This window comes from Ictalurus punctatus, chromosome 1 (genome assembly GCF_001660625.3).
Source record: "Ictalurus punctatus breed USDA103 chromosome 1, Coco_2.0, whole genome shotgun sequence".
In the NCBI taxonomy this organism is placed as follows: Eukaryota; Metazoa; Chordata; class Actinopteri; order Siluriformes; family Ictaluridae; genus Ictalurus; species Ictalurus punctatus.
The window spans coordinates 835,011-851,341 of NC_030416.2; the positions used below are offsets into that span (position 1 = coordinate 835,011).

Sequence of the window (16,331 nt, forward strand, 5' to 3'; positions counted from 1 at the left end):
GGTGCTGGTGGCGAGGGATAGGGTGTAACATATAGAGTAAATGGCATTTAATTTAACTTTCATTTAATAACGTTAACGCTTTGACGTTTCCATAGTAACAGCGGCGACTCTAGACTGCCAGAACAGAACAGCGTGTGGGATTGTGGGTAGTGTGTACCTGCCTTCATTATAGAGGTAGAAATAAAACATTTTAGTTATATAGACTCAAAAAGCCTTCACCTGAGCACATCATGGCTCGTAATAATTCCTCATTGGACGGTAAAGGTAACATCATGGTTATGAATCGGATTTTTCCTTCCGGAAAAGTTTTGTTGTTCACAGAGCGCCCTCTGCTGCTCAGCACTGAGAATAACCACAATCTCTCAAATAAAACATATTATTATAATGAATAACAAATATTAAAGGATAAAGTATCGAGACTTATCATAATAATTTAACACTTATCAACAAAGACTGTGACTATCCGTGATTAAATCTGGGTATAAAATCATGAAAAACCCATTTATGTTTTTTAAAAAATGCATTCTTTTAAAACAGTTCGGGTTCATTTCGTGTTACATTGTCAAGTACACACAAAATTATTTCATTATTATTATTATTATTATGATGGCAAACGTTATCTATATTGTTCTAGTTACATTTAGTGCCATAAAGGTTTCAGAGGGTTTCTCTTCCTTCTTTCTTTTAACCCTAGGTAGAACTCATTTAGAGAGCTAGAACCTATAACCATCTAAACATTCTCTTACTATCGTCTGTGATGTTTTTATTTATTTTATTAAACAAGAGATAAATCAACAAAATGAGGACAGTATATACATATACAACAATGTGAAGAATATATAAACAGTATACAGGGATACACAGTAAACAGGGATAAACAGTAAGGTGTGGATATAATTACAGGCTAATGTTAAACAAACAAACATTAAAAAATAATAATACAAGAATGTAAAGTAAAATGCCATGTTTTAACAGCTCTCTTGCTGCATATTTGCATATAACATTCCTCAGGTTCAGTATTTAACACCTTACATCTATTCATATAATACTTAACTAGTAAAGTAAATTACAATCAAATATTTATTTTATTACAGTTCTCTTTCATTGTTAATAAACACAATTCTTTATTTATTTAAATGCAGCAAATTCAAACAGTTCCAAGTAGCAAAATAAATAAGCATGACAGCGGTACAAGCTATAAGGATTTATTAAAAAATATTTTTGTTGTTGTAAAAAGTGACTTTCATTATAGTGTCATAAAATGTGAGCAGTTTTTAGACTTTTCTTGTTGCACATCAATCTAAATTTGTTAATTAGTGACGCAAAGTCTGTTTAATACGGAGATAATGTTGAACAATTTGCACTTGTATATCTCTATTTTTATTATGATTATTTCCGCAGTTAAAATCATAATATTGCCATTGTTTATCTTTCTTCCGCCTCACTCCGGTGACGTCACCGTACACGTGCTGCCCCTGACCAATCAGCGGCCTGCACCCACGGCGCGCCCTTTCCCCCCTGATGATTGTCAACGTCGCGCAGCCCGAGTGGCAGCGTGTGGGAGGGAGGGGCGTGGCTTGGTGTCCATGCGGCCAATCGTGCGCGACATGTAAATCGGGTTTGAAGTGTTCCGCGGGAAATCCGAGTTTCGCGCGAGCGCCTTTCGCGCTTCACCCGTATCCCCCCTCATTCATTGTCAGCTTCCTGGAGCCATTTTTTCCTCCCTCCAGCGAGCGGCGCAGTGGCAGCGGAGCTCGGCGGTAACTTTTTAAATCCGAGCCATCTGCGCGTTTATGACACTAATATCACTTGAAACCTGGCTGCATCGGTAGTTAAGAGTCTCATCTTTCATGCGAAGTCAATATTTGTGGCATAAAAGCAGCGCGTTGGTGTAAAAACGCGGTTTAAAGTGAGGTCGGAGAGAGAAGCGACACACACACACACTCACAAGCGCCGCGTCGGAGACGATGAGAAGAGCGATCTCATCCTCGGCCCCGGAGAGTGTGATCATCACCGGGGTTGGAGGCTCTTCGCTGGACGAGAACGCGGTCCTGACGGCCCTGGGCTCCAACACACGCACAACCACCTACATCCACATCATCACCCCGCCGCCGCCGTGCCTCACACACACTCCCGCCGTGTGCGTGTCCGAGTCTCCGGCCGCCAGCCTGTACACCACCCCGACCGGGAGCGGACAGAGACCTGCGCTGGGACGGCCTCCGGTAACCCGAATAACTGCACGCGCACAGGGGGCAAAATCCACCCCTTCACTCACCCCTACACTCAGGCTAAAGCTAACTAGCTTCCACACAACTGCAAGTTCAGACACGCACCAAAACCCTGTACCATCACCGCTCGCGCGCGTCTGTCATTTCCGTCAGTTTCTTCCTAAACTGTTTATTTGTAGCTGTTAGCATATCTTCAGTAGCTATGGAAACGGAGCCAGGTTTAAACAGGAAGTAGTAATGAACGATAAACAAATTGGTAAAAGTGACGTCAGCAGCGGTTAGTCTAACTTTTTAATAACAAAACAAAAACAAGCGGATTATGAAGTGGTTCCTGAGGCACGAGGAGCTTCTGTAGAGCGGCTCGATACTGGGCGGAATATCGTACCGCGGTTACCGTTTAAACAGGAAGTGGAAAAAGTCGCGTAGGAAGACATTAAAAAATGAATCTAAGTTTGAACGTAAAGGTAGCACGTTAGCTTCCGAATAAGTTCGAGTTTGGACGTGTACGCAAATCGACCGAAACCGTTTGTCGTTGTTGTTCAGTTCTGTAATTTCTTCTTGTTTATTTGTAGTTATTATCATCTGTCCAGTAGGCATGTCTAAACAGGAAGTAGTTTGTGCAACAACACTATTTAAAAAAACAAAAAATGACCCAGGAACTGGAGAAGTTTTTAGTTTTGCGTTTACGAAACAAAGGCGTTAAACAGAACAGATGAACGTCACGTAGGAAGTCGTTAAGGACTCCTCTAGCTTTTAAACTACAATTTTTTTCCAAAATGCTATAATATTCCTGCTATAATTTCTCTGCAGTTATTGAAATATATATTCAGTAGCTATGGAAAGTTAAACGTAAACGAGTCGTTAAACTTGGCTACGTTTTTTACAGTAACGGTAAAATGAACGCACTCGTTCCTGAAGCGTGATCGGAGCGAAATGTCGTACGGTGGTTATTTTTAGCGTTGTCGTAAGGTTGCCGTATCTTCCCAAATCTACATTAAAGACTTGTTTAACACAATTTCCTTTTCCTGCACACAATCTGTGCAGTAATCTTGAGATCAGCTTAATATGGAACAAAATATCTTATGGCAACTTGGCATGTACACCATGCGATATATTAAATGAAGCAGATGTTCACGCAGCTGTTCTGTTTACTTGGTCAACTCGCTAGCTAGTTAGCCAATAATTTATCAAGTGCTTTTTAGTGTATTTGTATTATGTTACAATTTAGCAGTGCTAAAAGAAAATAAAACTAATTACAAACTAAATAAATTTTTTGGATTTCGGTCACCACGTGGCCGTGCTTTAAGGTCGCTATAAATAAAAATGAAAATATGATTTTTTAAAATTGAGTTATGTTTTGAGAGTCGTACATTCTGATATCAGGATCACGAGAAATAGCTGGAGATTCTGGTGAGTTTATTTCCTGTCTTGCTCATAATCCTAATATCAGACTGTACAAGTTCTCCACGTAGTCCCAATGTAATATTTGATTAGTCCTGTTCCTTGGAATACTAATATCAGGATCTACGACTTTTTTTTTTTAATGATTTTGATATTGGAGGTTACAACGTTATTTCTCATAATATTACTATCTAAACATAACCTACTATTTCACTTGGGATTACCTTAACACCACAATGTGCCACTTTATTTCAGTAGTGAGCTCTGCTGCATGAGTTATTTATTTATTTATTTATTTATTTATTTATACGGAGTCCTTGTTGCTTCGGCGTAGAATATTCCAGTTTAACAGGAGTGGATGGAAGTCCGTGATGACTGGGGGGGAGGTGGGGGGGCGACTGCACCAGCAACGTGGAAATTTACTTAATATTTGCAACAAAAAAAAATTTGCCTGATGAATATGCAAACAAGGTTAAACTGAATGTCAGACAGGAAAAAATTGGACTTTTCCCAGCTACGTTTTTGCATGTTTTTTTCCCTCTAGCTTGGTTTTGTTTTATTGCTAATCTTACATTACCTGATTTGTGATGGCAGCATGGCTGCCAATCTTGTCTGATTGTCTTGTGAACGCGTTCCACAGGCGAAGAGGCGCTTGGCTCTCGACGACTCGGACCACTTGTACACAGCTGAAGTAGCGAAAACCCCCAAGACCCAAAATGGAGGCCCGCTAGCTGTGCTAAAGGGCAACAAAAGTAAGAACAAACCCAATTCTGACTGGATTACTACTGTATGCCAGTACAAGTATTATTTTTTATACTTAATTACTATCTTAATTGATCAAATCTGTTAATTCGTAATGAAGTTAAACACTGGTGTGATGTTGTGGGGGGGGAATCAGACGCTACGTTACTGTTACCACCCAAAAGATGATTTTCCTAGAACAGCCAGTCCTGAAGTGTTATTAAGCAATGAGAGTTTAGATTCGATCAATTGATTGTTCATTTTAACATGTTGCATGTAACAGTAAGGATTCGCCGTAGTCTTTGCTAGCAATCTGCGTACACTGCTGACACCGTTACTATCTAAATAAATCATTTGTCCTGATAAAATGGCCAGAAATTTTGTTGGTGTTAATATCACTGTCTCTACTTTTGAGTTGAGAAGCTAATGCGCTAATTCTCCACGTAGCTCCAAAGTCTCCATCAGAGAAGACTCGCTACGACACGTCTCTGGGTCTCCTGACGAAGAAGTTTGTGCAGTTGTTGGGCCAGTCTTCGGATGGCGTCGTGGATCTGAACCAGGCGGCCGAGGCGCTCAACGTCCAGAAGCGTCGTCTCTACGACATCACCAACGTACTGGAGGGGGTGCACCTCATCAAGAAGAAATCCAAAAACAACATCCAGTGGATGTACGTACCGTAGGACAGGGCGATTGATGTATTCATATCCGGTTACGCCTCTCGTGGATGCAGATGGTTTGTGAACGAGAACTGGTCATTAGTATTTCTCAATTAGAATGAGAGAGATGTAACCCTACAGACGTTTTATCACGTTTCTAATAATAAGATACTTGAGATGAAACATCATGTGTAGGTCTGCTCTGCACCCAGTGCACGTAGACAGGATTACCCCACTTCCTGTCTGTAAGCAGGAAGCGAATATACAGAGGCGCTGAGAGTTTTGCCGATGTGGTAATAATGGTTTAAAACATGCTTAAACACTGCGGCGTGGCCTACTTACACTGTGATATGTTTTTGAATCTTTGTATATGCTAACTAGGAGTGTTCGGGTGTGGAATTTTCATGGTGCGATAACTAGTCTTAAAACATGAGAGATTCATAAATCTTTCAGAAGTCCAGGATCATCCAGGAACCTGCAGAGAAGCCAAGAGCCAGGTCGTAGAAGTGTAGGGAATTGATTAAGCGCACACAAAAAGTGGGATAAACGAAAGGAAGTGATTTGTAATAATGGTCTGATCATCGAGGAATAAACAAGGATAACATCCCACAGTGGTATTAAATGACTTTTTTTAAAAATGCACAAGCTAGTGGTGAAAATTAAAGGAAATGTATTGATTGTTAATAAATTATTTCATCTGTATTATTTAGTTAGCTAGTTGGTGGTCTCAGTCATTATCCAGGTAGGATCACTGTATACTAGTATAGTGTAATGGACTCTGCAAGACTCCACCAAGTCTTCAGCAGCAGATCCTTAAAGTCCTGTAAGATGTGCGATAGAGCTGCCATGGGTTGAACGTTTTGTTCCAGCAGATGCTCGATCAGATTGAGATCTGGGGAGTTTGCAGGCCCAGGCAACACCTTGAAGTCTTCTTCATGTTCCTCTAGCCATTCTCGAATGTGTCAGGACGTGTTAACCTGCTGAGACAGACCACTGCATTCTGGGAATGCCATTACCAAGAAGCGGTGTACCTGGTCCACCGCGATGTTCACGTAGGCAGCACGTGTCAAACTGACGACTGATTGAGTTTTTGCAGATCAGTGTATAAACAATACATCGTGGTAACCTTGTACACCTTTCCCCTCCCTTCTGTGGGTATGGTGTTAATAAACCTGGCTTATTAGCATGCTAAGTATGTTTATAAGCATGCTCCATTCTTGTGTGGTTTATTTTAGGGGCTGTAACCTTTCAGAGGTTGGTGGAGTACTGACCCATAAACAGACTCTGAGCAGCGAAGTGGCTCAGCTGGTGCAGGAGGAGCGCAGACTCGATGAGATGATCCAAAGATGCACGCAAGAAGTCAAGCAGATGACGGAATCGTCGCACAGTCAGAAATATCCTTTCTTCATGCTGGTGCAAGAAGACGACTCTTCTCTTCTAGGATGTGTGTGTAGTTTATGTGGCTTTGCTTCTTGACATGCTGCGTATCTCTTGAGCGTGTGAATTTCTGTTTACTGTTCAGACTTTGAAGATCATAGCCATGATAAGGTGGAAAATTGGGTGAAGTCTTGGTCGGGGAAAGGCATGGGTAGTTTAGGTAAAGGGAGAAACTTGATTATGCTTGGTAAAGAGAAAACCTGGGAGGATTGACATGGGGAGAACTTGGGTGGGCTTGGTATGAGAGTGGAGAACCGGGTTGCCTTGGTATTTTTTTGGGGGGTGGGGGTGTCAACCTGGGCAATTTTGGTAAAAGGGGAACATTGGTAGTTCAGGGAAAAGCTTGTTAATGGAAACATGGGTAGTCTTGTTAAAGGGAGGTCTTCAGGAAGTGCTGATGAAGGTAAGAACCTGAGCAGTATTGGTGTGATCTGTACCACTGTAGACTCTGCTATTTCACTGTGGTTCTTTAACTTCCCCTACGTTCGCTTATGTAACATATCAAGACCTCCGGCGGGACCATAGTCTGAAAGATCAGACGGTCATCGCTGTCCGAGCACCACCTGAGACCAAGTTAGAGGTTCCCGATCCACAGGAGGTCAGTCATCACTGTGGTGCATTTCTCCATCTTTCGCACTGTCAGACTAAGTGGATGCTTTCAAATAGATTTTTTTATCTTTGCTATCCAAGGGTTTTTTTTATTTGATATACCTGTGAATCAAATGCACTCTACAGGGCTTGCAAGTTCACCTCACCAGTACGAAAGGACCTATAGATGTCTTCTTGTGTCCTGATGAAAATACCCCCGACAGTCCGGTGAAGAATGAGAATTCCAGTTTGAATGGAAACTCCTCTCCTTTTATGAAAGTGTTAGAAGGTGGGTTTGCTGTGGAGGTTTTCTGTGTTTAAATAGGAGCATCTCTGAACCCTGGTGTTTTTGTTTTAAGTCCGTACATTTTGTTTCCCCCTAACTGCAGATGCCAACTCCAGTCGTTCAGGACCAGCGGTAACGGTCACCAACCTCTCACCCATTACGTCCCCCTACACCAGCCTGCTACAACAAACTGAGGACCAGAACTCCTACTCTGAACCGCCCTTCATCAGCCTGGGTTCACCACCACTCAGTGACGACTACCTCATGAGCCTAGGAGAAGGCGAGGGCATTTCTGACCTCTTCGATGACCTTGATCGCCTCCCCAATCTGGATGATCTTCTATGCAACTGAAGGGAACGTCTTGCTTGGATTGACTCGGTCAGATGACCACTGATAGGAGGGTGCAAACTTATAGGTGCCCTTGACTCAGGAGTCTGGTGAGATGCCAGTATTTTAAGCTTTCTGTGCATCCTGAATTGAGGGATGCTTGGAGAATGGTCTACCCTTTTCCAACTTAAAGGTTCCTGTGAGACTCTGATGAAGGAGCCAAGTGTTACTCAAGTATGTGTTTTCCCATCTGATCAAGTAAGTTGTTAGAAAATTTGCCTGCAAGTGTCCCCTGTCCTGTGCAAGTAAGATTACACCACTGTTCCTACAGTGATAACTGCAGCTTTCAAATGCCCATGAATTGGAGATTTGAGGGTTTCCGGTTTGTTTCTACACCCTCTTGAGCAACCTGGATGCCTCTGCTAACCAAGATCTACCATCTTCCAACTTGCAGATGCCTTGATTTGGGAATTGCTGAGCATTTCCCTTTACTTCCTTGTCTTTCCATCAGCATTTAGGAGCTCCTCTCCAAACTTTGGTCGTACCAATAACGCTGGCTTTGGATCGTTCCTCCCTATACCCGGTCCTCAATCTGCACATGTAAAATTGGCCGTGTGCAGATGTAGGAGTTATCATTGTTGACTTGTGCATTTCAGCATACCTGAAGGTGAACATGAACTCGTAGTGAAGACCCAGGTGACTGGGTCGGTGGTTCTGTGTAGAATGACACAGCAACGCCCACATCGTGTGCTGCTGTCTGTTTTATTCCCATAGTGATGGGATTCAAGCAGATGGGATTGATAAGCTGCTCTTTATTTTGTTCAGTGCTGCTGCGGATTTCTTACGCTCCCTCGTGTGAGAAATCATTTCATCGTTCGCGTCGACGCTTCGAGACTGTAATGATGAAGTCTAGATTTGTCCATTTTAATTTTTTATCCTGGATCCAAAGGTCTCTAGAGACCAAAGGGCAAATTAACTCGGTGTTTTATTTGACGGAATATTGATGCCACTGACAGGCTCTCCAATTGATTTGAGTTCAGTTGGATTTGAGGAATCCTGCATGTCCCAGTGGTGGGTTTTATTTCAGTTTTGGAAGTGCACTTTAAAACTCCCTGGCCTGGATGTATGTTTACCGAGCTGTCATCCTATTAGAAGTCATTTTTAGCCATTTTTAAATTGGTCACTTTTGGGAATTTCTTTTCCTTTTTTTTTTTTAAATTAAAATTTTTTTTATTTTTTTTTGAGGATCCGGCCGATGTTCTCGTTAGCTATCTTTACGCAAAGGCCTGGTGTCCCAGCGATTTGTTATGTCCATGCGGTACAGTACGCTTCAATTTTAAAGGTTCATGTTTGGAATTTCCCCCATACCACTAATCGTCAGCCGAGACGTATTTAGTGTCTTTTTATGTTCTTCTTTAGTTTAGTTTTGCTTCTCAGTTGTTTTTGCTCCATAGCTAATTGCTAACTTTTTTTGTTTTCTCTATTGAAAATGTTTGCGTGACCTACAAGTGTCAAACAGTCTCTAAGAGAACCAGACAGAAGAATTGTCCATTGAAACATGCACCTCCAAATTCCAGAGCAGTCCTAGAACATCCAGATGTGCAAACAAAAATTGAAAATTGTTCTAATGGGAAAAATGTAAGTAGAAGGAAAAAAAGAGAGCTTTTGTGGAGTAGAGCTCACATTGGTACTAGGAGTGTGACCTTGTTCTTTATATTTTGTGAAACAGACCAGAAATAAGTGTTTAAAATCTTTTTCACCTGAAGTGTGGGGTCTGAAACTTACCTTGGTGGTACGGGCAAAATAATAATTATTATAATTATTATTATTATTATTTTGGTGAATGAATGATTCCTTTAAGTAGGTGCATGGTAATTCAACCAGCTGCTTAAATTCATGTTGTATGTGTCTGTACGTTACGCTAGAATAATCCCACAAATATCTCGTATCTTAACCTAAATATGATAAAAGAATTATTCAGTTCAATTAACATTGCCCAATCAGTCCATGGAAAATAAAATAATGTTATTGGGCCAAATTCAAATTCCATGCGCTAGGTAATAAACTACCTACGTCCAAACCTGTTGTTTTCACTCAGATCTATCTATCTAGAATTTGAAAGTAGGTGAAGCCAGCTGAAGTGCTCTGGTGGCAATTTTACGATTCCCTGCCAACAGAGGGCGCCAGACGAAAACAAGATGACCCGATGTGCTGCTTTTAGCAAAAACCGGTGGTTAAACACTAATACTTAAACACTTAAGCAATAAAACACTTAAACACCAACACTTCAGCACTACTGTAATCTGCTGAGGGAAAACATGCAGGAAACTATGGATAAAAAGTGCGTGAATAGAATGAACCGGTCCTGGAAGGCACATCATCCCTGTTGCGACAGAGTTTATATTTATGCAGTAGTGTTGAGGGCTTTCTGACTTCCTTTGGGATGCTTTGGCTCTGAGGATCTGGCAACCCAGAATCTCATACACTGAGTTAATATGCACTATAACACAAAAGCTGTACACAATACCTGATTGGTGTAATAAAGTCTTTATTTTCTGTATCTTTTCCTTCAGTAGATTACAGTTGTGTTGAAGTGTTGGCGTTTAGGTGCGAGTGTTGGTGTTGAAGCGTTTAGCCGCAATCCCTATAAAAAACACCAAAATGAAACGCACATCATCCCTATTGCTTAACGGCTAAATATTCTCTGTACACAAATATCCGCTGTATTTCTGTATTTGATTTATGTTTCAGAGCTCCGACCGCTGATCTTATACACGGGTGCATCTACAAAAAAATATAGAAAAGTTCGAGTTTTTTCAATAATTTAATTCAAAAAGTGGAACTTTTATATATTCTGGGTTCATTATACACAGTGAAATATTTCAAGCTTTTCTTTGTTTTAATCGTAATGATTACGGTTTACAGCTCACGAAAATCAAACATCCAGCATCTGAAAATATTATAATAGAGAATTTATAATACAGAAACGTCGACCTGAGAAGACTCTAATCAGCGAATTAACTTAAAACACCTGCAAAGGTTTCCTGAGTCTTTAATCTCTCAGTCTGGGTCAGTACACACACAATCACGGGGAAGATGAAAGTACATGTGGAAATCAAGGTTCCAGAGTCTGGAGGAAGAGTGGAGAGGAACAGAATCCGAGCTGCTTGAAGTCCAGTGTGAAGTTTCCACAGTCAGTGATGATCTGAGGTGCCGTGTCATCTGCTGGTGTCGGTCCAGTGTGTTTTCTCAAGTCGAGAGTCGATGCAGCGTCTACCAGGAGATTTTAGATACTTCATGCCTCCATCTGCTGACGAGCTTTATGGAGATGCTGATTTCCTTCTCCAGCAGGACTTGGAACCTGCCCACAGTGCCAAAACTTCTAGTAACCGGTTTACTGACCGTGGTATTACTGTGCTCGATCGTCCAGCCGACTCGCCTGACCCGAACCCCATAGAGAATCTACGAGAGACACCAGACCCGACAATACAGACGAGCTGAAGACCGCTATCAAAGCAACCTGGACCTCCAGAACACCTCAGCAGCGCCACACGCTGATCGCCTCCACGCCACGCCGCACTGACGCAGTCATTCCTGCAGGAGGATTAAAACCCCGACCGAGTATCAGCGCATGAATTAACACCCTGTTCACAAGGTCCACATTTCTGTATTACAAACTCCTTATTCGGATATTCTGAGATAGCGGATGTTTGATGTCCATGAGCTGTAAAGCGTAATCATCGAGATTAAAATTTAAAAAGGCTCGAAATATTTCACTCCATGTGTAATGAATCTAGAATATATGAAAGTTCTACTTTTTGAATTAAATTAGAGGGAAAAAACGGACTTTTCCCACGATATTTGAATGTTTTGAGACGCACCTGTACACAGATCGGTGATTACGACCCACAGTGAGTGGAGAATGTCGGTGAATTCACAGATGGCGGTGCCGTAGCTTGAGCTATCCAGATTTTTATAGATAGATAGATAGATGGATCAGTGGATATTTTATAAATATTTTGTGGTTCCAAAATTCTCCTTTCTGTATCAAGTCTTGGTATAAAACCGACTTTTAAAAGAAATAATGCGATATCACTGCACTTCACAAAGAGACTGAGGAAAGATGTTCTGGTTTGTCTTGTTTAGTTTTGGGGGATAAAAGAACGAAAGGTGTGTGTGTGTGTGTGTGTGTGTGTTGTTTTGTGCTACATAGCGGTTCAGTGTTTATTACCGAAAGCCATTGCTGTAGTAGTGCCTTCACCAGCTATGCAGAGATCCAGTAAAGCAAACCTTTAACTTCAGAGCCGGCCGTCTACCACGGGCAATATTCCTTCTTTAAATGATAAAACGGTGTCGTTATTTCACCCTTTTACTGGTTGTTCTTGTCAGCGTATTCTCAAGGCACACTCAGTTATTTTGTAACTACAATCATGAGCGTTATTTATAATCCGCACGCTGCGTTTCCTTCCGGAAAGATCTCCAAACATACCGACAGTCCAGGCTTGTGTGGCTGTTCATGTTGACTGGTTGACCAGTAATTCCATCATTAGTCATGTTTCTCCCTCGTTAAAGAGAGAACTAATTCAGGACGCATCTATCTTCAGGCTGTTGTATGAGCGCGGTCACGTTACGATGTCCGCTGCCATTCTTCTGCAGGGTTCGTGATGGCGTTAAATAAATCGGTGCAGTGAAATGTGATGAATCCAGTACGTTAAACGTCACATTACACCACGGTGCAAGGATATGATTCCAGCTTTATTTAGCGGTAAAGGACATTAAAAGTGACTGGAGGAGGAATTCGGTGGGGAATGTGTGTCGTTCGTACGTTCAGAGCTCTGTTTGTGAAGTCGTGATCGTGACTTGGTAATACGAGGGGACGAGATCTTTCCCTCATGTTACCGATCAGCTATTTAACTAATCCACACTTAATCTGGGGTCACGACTTCATTATGATGTTCCTTTGCGTTATTAATTCATCGCCACGCATTAGGATCTTGTTCCTTTGCATTAAGGCCAAGCGATATTTTATTTTAATTAAGGAGAAATGTCACCAGTAGGGCTTCGTAATGGCATCATGTACACAGCTGGTTAGAAAAAATTTGTATGTTCTAATTAATATTCTGATACCGCGTACTGTCAAGAAAACCGTATCTTCTGGTTCACAAGATCTAAATCTCTGCTCATTAATAAGTTCCGTCTTGACGCCAAGAGCATACGCCGCTGCTGTATCATTTCACCAAACAGGTACGTGGTATTCGACCAGCTTTCTGGTTTACATGGTAACGGATTGGTGTTACGCAATCTACTCCAGTTTGAGTCTGGAGTCTGGTCTTCAACCTGGTTTTCAACACCAGCAACCATTGAAGTGAGGTTCTCCACTCCACTCAGGGGAACCTACTGAGCTCATTAGCTCGTTGTGTTTGGTCAGTCAGGTGCGTGAGGAAATCCTGAAAGGGTTGCAGTCTAGTAAGCGGAATTCAAACGGTTTTCCAAATCAAACGGCGGGATCGGGAAGCTCGGCCGAACGTTAGGAGAATCCTCAGGATTTTAGATTAGCAAAAATGTTGCTCCCCTTAAAAAAACTTTACTACGTACGTGTCTGTATTCCCGTGTACTGTGAATTAACAGTAATGCATCAGATACTCGCCTTTTCCTTTTCTCCAGTGTTATCGTTGTGAAGGATCCATCATATTTCTTCTTTTTTTTTTTTAAACAGATCAAATCAAGCCTTAATTATTCCCTGAATTCGATTTTTGTGCTCATGGATTTCTTTTCGATATGAAGATGAGTTCTTCTGTTGTTTTGGAGAACGTGGGATGGTTTTTAAAAGAGTAGAGTGAGCTGGACGTCTAATGCACGTCATTAAGAATGAACTGTATGAACGGTGACACCAGTGGACGGATGTATCTGAAGGAAATCCGCTGGAGCGCCCAAAGCATCGCTCTCCCCTGGTTTGTTACTGATTTGTATCTTTAATGAGTTAATAGAATGATGATAGCATAAAAAACCTACCATAAGTGATGGGGAACCTCCCGAATATTTATTTACTATAAATTAATCACCTAATATTACTATTTAATGTATCTTTGAATTTCAGGTTTTTTTTTCTTTTTTTTTTTTTTGCTACTCATATCCTGTTCTCCATATTTGTGTCCTGTGTTCCTGTTTAATTGCACATTTTATTCTTGACTCTATGGATAATTTCCCTGTGCGTAAAAACGAGTGTGCGAATAAGAACAGCGTGCGGTTTACGATGTACTCTGAACATTTTTTTAGCATGAAAGTGGCTGTGTGTAACTGTAACACAAGGTTTTAAACTTCAGTGTGTTTTTGATAAGATTTCACAATATGATGTCATTATCAGCTTTGGGGAGGTTGTAAATAAATGTCTTAAATAGAGCCTCTGTGGGGGGGTTTGGGACAGGACGGGACAGGGTCGGGTGGGTGGCAGGAGGAAACATGGAGTGTATCGTCCTGTTCTGAAAATTCACCAGATTATGAATAAAAGCAATAAGACACACAACTCTTAGCCTCCTTGACTCCTTGATCTGTATATTTAACCTTGTGTTGTAGAAGTAGCAGGTGTTTAAGCAGACATGACATGGAGGTGGTGCAACGTTAGCAGTCTCACTACTGGAGTTACCTCCAGCTGCTGATGGATGTCGGATCAGGACCTTGTGTGGTTCTACACCTGCAGCTGGAACAGTCCCCACAGCACTCCTCCAGATTAAGGATTAGACACATGCCCTGCACTACAGGGACACTAAATCGGATTTTAGTGAACAACCAAAGTGAAGGAGCTCGATCTTGTAAGTCTTCTGATGTGAAAGAGGGAGGAGCGGTCTGCGTTCCACAGCTCACATCATATCTGGTGTCTATAGCGTACAGAACAGCAGTTCCGTTCAAGAACCTGGTCATCTCATCCTGCCCATGTACTCTCTAATAATGTCTATTTTCCTACCAATAATAACCACCTACCAACTGCTTGTTGTTATTATTACAATTAGGGCTGCAACTAACTATTATTTTCATAATTAGCATAATCGATTAGTTGGTTGACTATTATTTTTTTATTTCAATACCTTTTTTTTGTTTGTTTGTTTGTTTAAAATAAAATCAACATACTGAGTGTTACAAATATAAACTTCAGACTAAAACTTTACACAACTGTTTGTCCAAAACAAAAGAACCCAACACACACGAATATATATTATTAATTTAGGACTGTAGGTTAATTCGGTGCTTTTTGTGCATCCATGAAAATAATGCGTGAGTACTATAAAATAAAGGATAACGTTGAAATAGATTGAGTAGTTTACTTTTTCTTCCTCTCTGTCCATGTTCCACTGTTAGTCTGGTTAAATCTTTCTCAGACACTCGGCCCTCACTCCTGCAGTGTTAACAGTCTGACATGATGGATGCTAGTCATGAGAGGGGGGCACAAACTATTGGAGCATATCAAGAAAACAGTATAAGTTCATATCTTTTGTACACGTTTCTGACCACAACCTTCATTATTTAACACTATTTAAACATTGTTTTTTCAGCTTGTCGTACTAAGCTATATGTGGTTGCTTGTCATGTGATGAATGTAAGTATTGTGCAGTTCGTTTAAATGATAAACACCACATTCGCACTTTGTGTTTTTATCATGTTTTAGAAGTAAGTTATTAAATGTAGGCGGTACTGCGGTGCAGCAGGTGATGTTGCTGTCTCGCAGTGCTGTGTGGAGTTTCAAATGTTCTCCCGTGTCCATGTGGATTTCTCCTTGTTCTCCAGTTTCCTCCAACAAACATGCAGGACGGTGTAGTGCTGAATTGCCCCTCTACTAGAGAAAGAGAGAGAGGTGAGGGAACGACTGTTTATAGATGCTATGATGTAAGTTAGAACAGGAACTCAGAACAGGAAGACTTTGTGGTTAAACTCCTTGTTTCTTTTTTTTGTTAGTCATCTGATTTAGCAGATAGGTTATAAAGGGGCGGGGGGGGCGGGGGGGTTTGGTTTCCAAGTTTAATGAATAAACACAGCTATTGTGTTAATCATCTCTATCAGTATTAAGTAATTCTAACGAAATCATTTTATTTAGCTAATTTTGTGCTTTGTAATAATTCTGATGAAATAGTTGTGGTACTCGTCCTTATCAAAAACAAATGCAGTTGACTTACACAACCACACTGTGGCGCTGTTTACTTTATTCTAAACTGGTTTTGATGGGTCATAAATCATGACTATGGAATCTAGATGTAAAAAAAAAGTTTACATAAAAACGATTTGCTTATAATAATTATTATTATTTTCATTATTCCTCAGATATGTTGCGTCATTGAACACAAATAAAAGTAAAATTCAGTGAATCACCTCTGGCTGATAGCAGAATGATTCAGGCTATGGAAAGAAAGGTTACTGGGAGGAAGAATGATGATTGGTTGGGTCTCAGCACTGTGGGTGAGTACTGTGTATCTACCGCCAAACCTGTTCTTTTATAATATATTTATTTTATTTTTGATCATCAGGTGTTTGTGTAAAACATAATTATTAAAAAAAAAAACACGCCAAACTTTTTTTTCAAACGTGTAGGAAAATTTGGGCGTTATAATTTTGGTTTCTCTGGGAAAGCTGACTTTGCTTAATCTTATGGTTAAAAACAAACAAACAAAAAAAAAAGTC

The 16,331-nt window shown here is 40.8% G+C and overlaps 1 protein-coding gene across 1 annotated transcript; it reads left to right on the forward strand.

Annotated features, from left to right (window-relative positions):
* The first annotated feature begins 1,724 nt into the window (after positions 1-1,724).
* On the forward strand, positions 1,725-10,224 carry LOC108275414 (transcription factor E2F3). The gene is made up of 7 exons (XM_017486248.3): positions 1,725-2,222; positions 4,270-4,381; positions 4,818-5,037; positions 6,262-6,420; positions 6,947-7,061; positions 7,199-7,340; positions 7,441-10,224. The coding sequence occupies exons 1-7, from the start codon at positions 1,968-1,970 to the stop codon at positions 7,686-7,688; spliced, it is 1,251 nt and encodes a 416-aa protein (XP_017341737.1). The 5' UTR covers positions 1,725-1,967; the 3' UTR covers positions 7,689-10,224.
* The last annotated feature ends 6,107 nt before the right edge of the window (positions 10,225-16,331 follow it).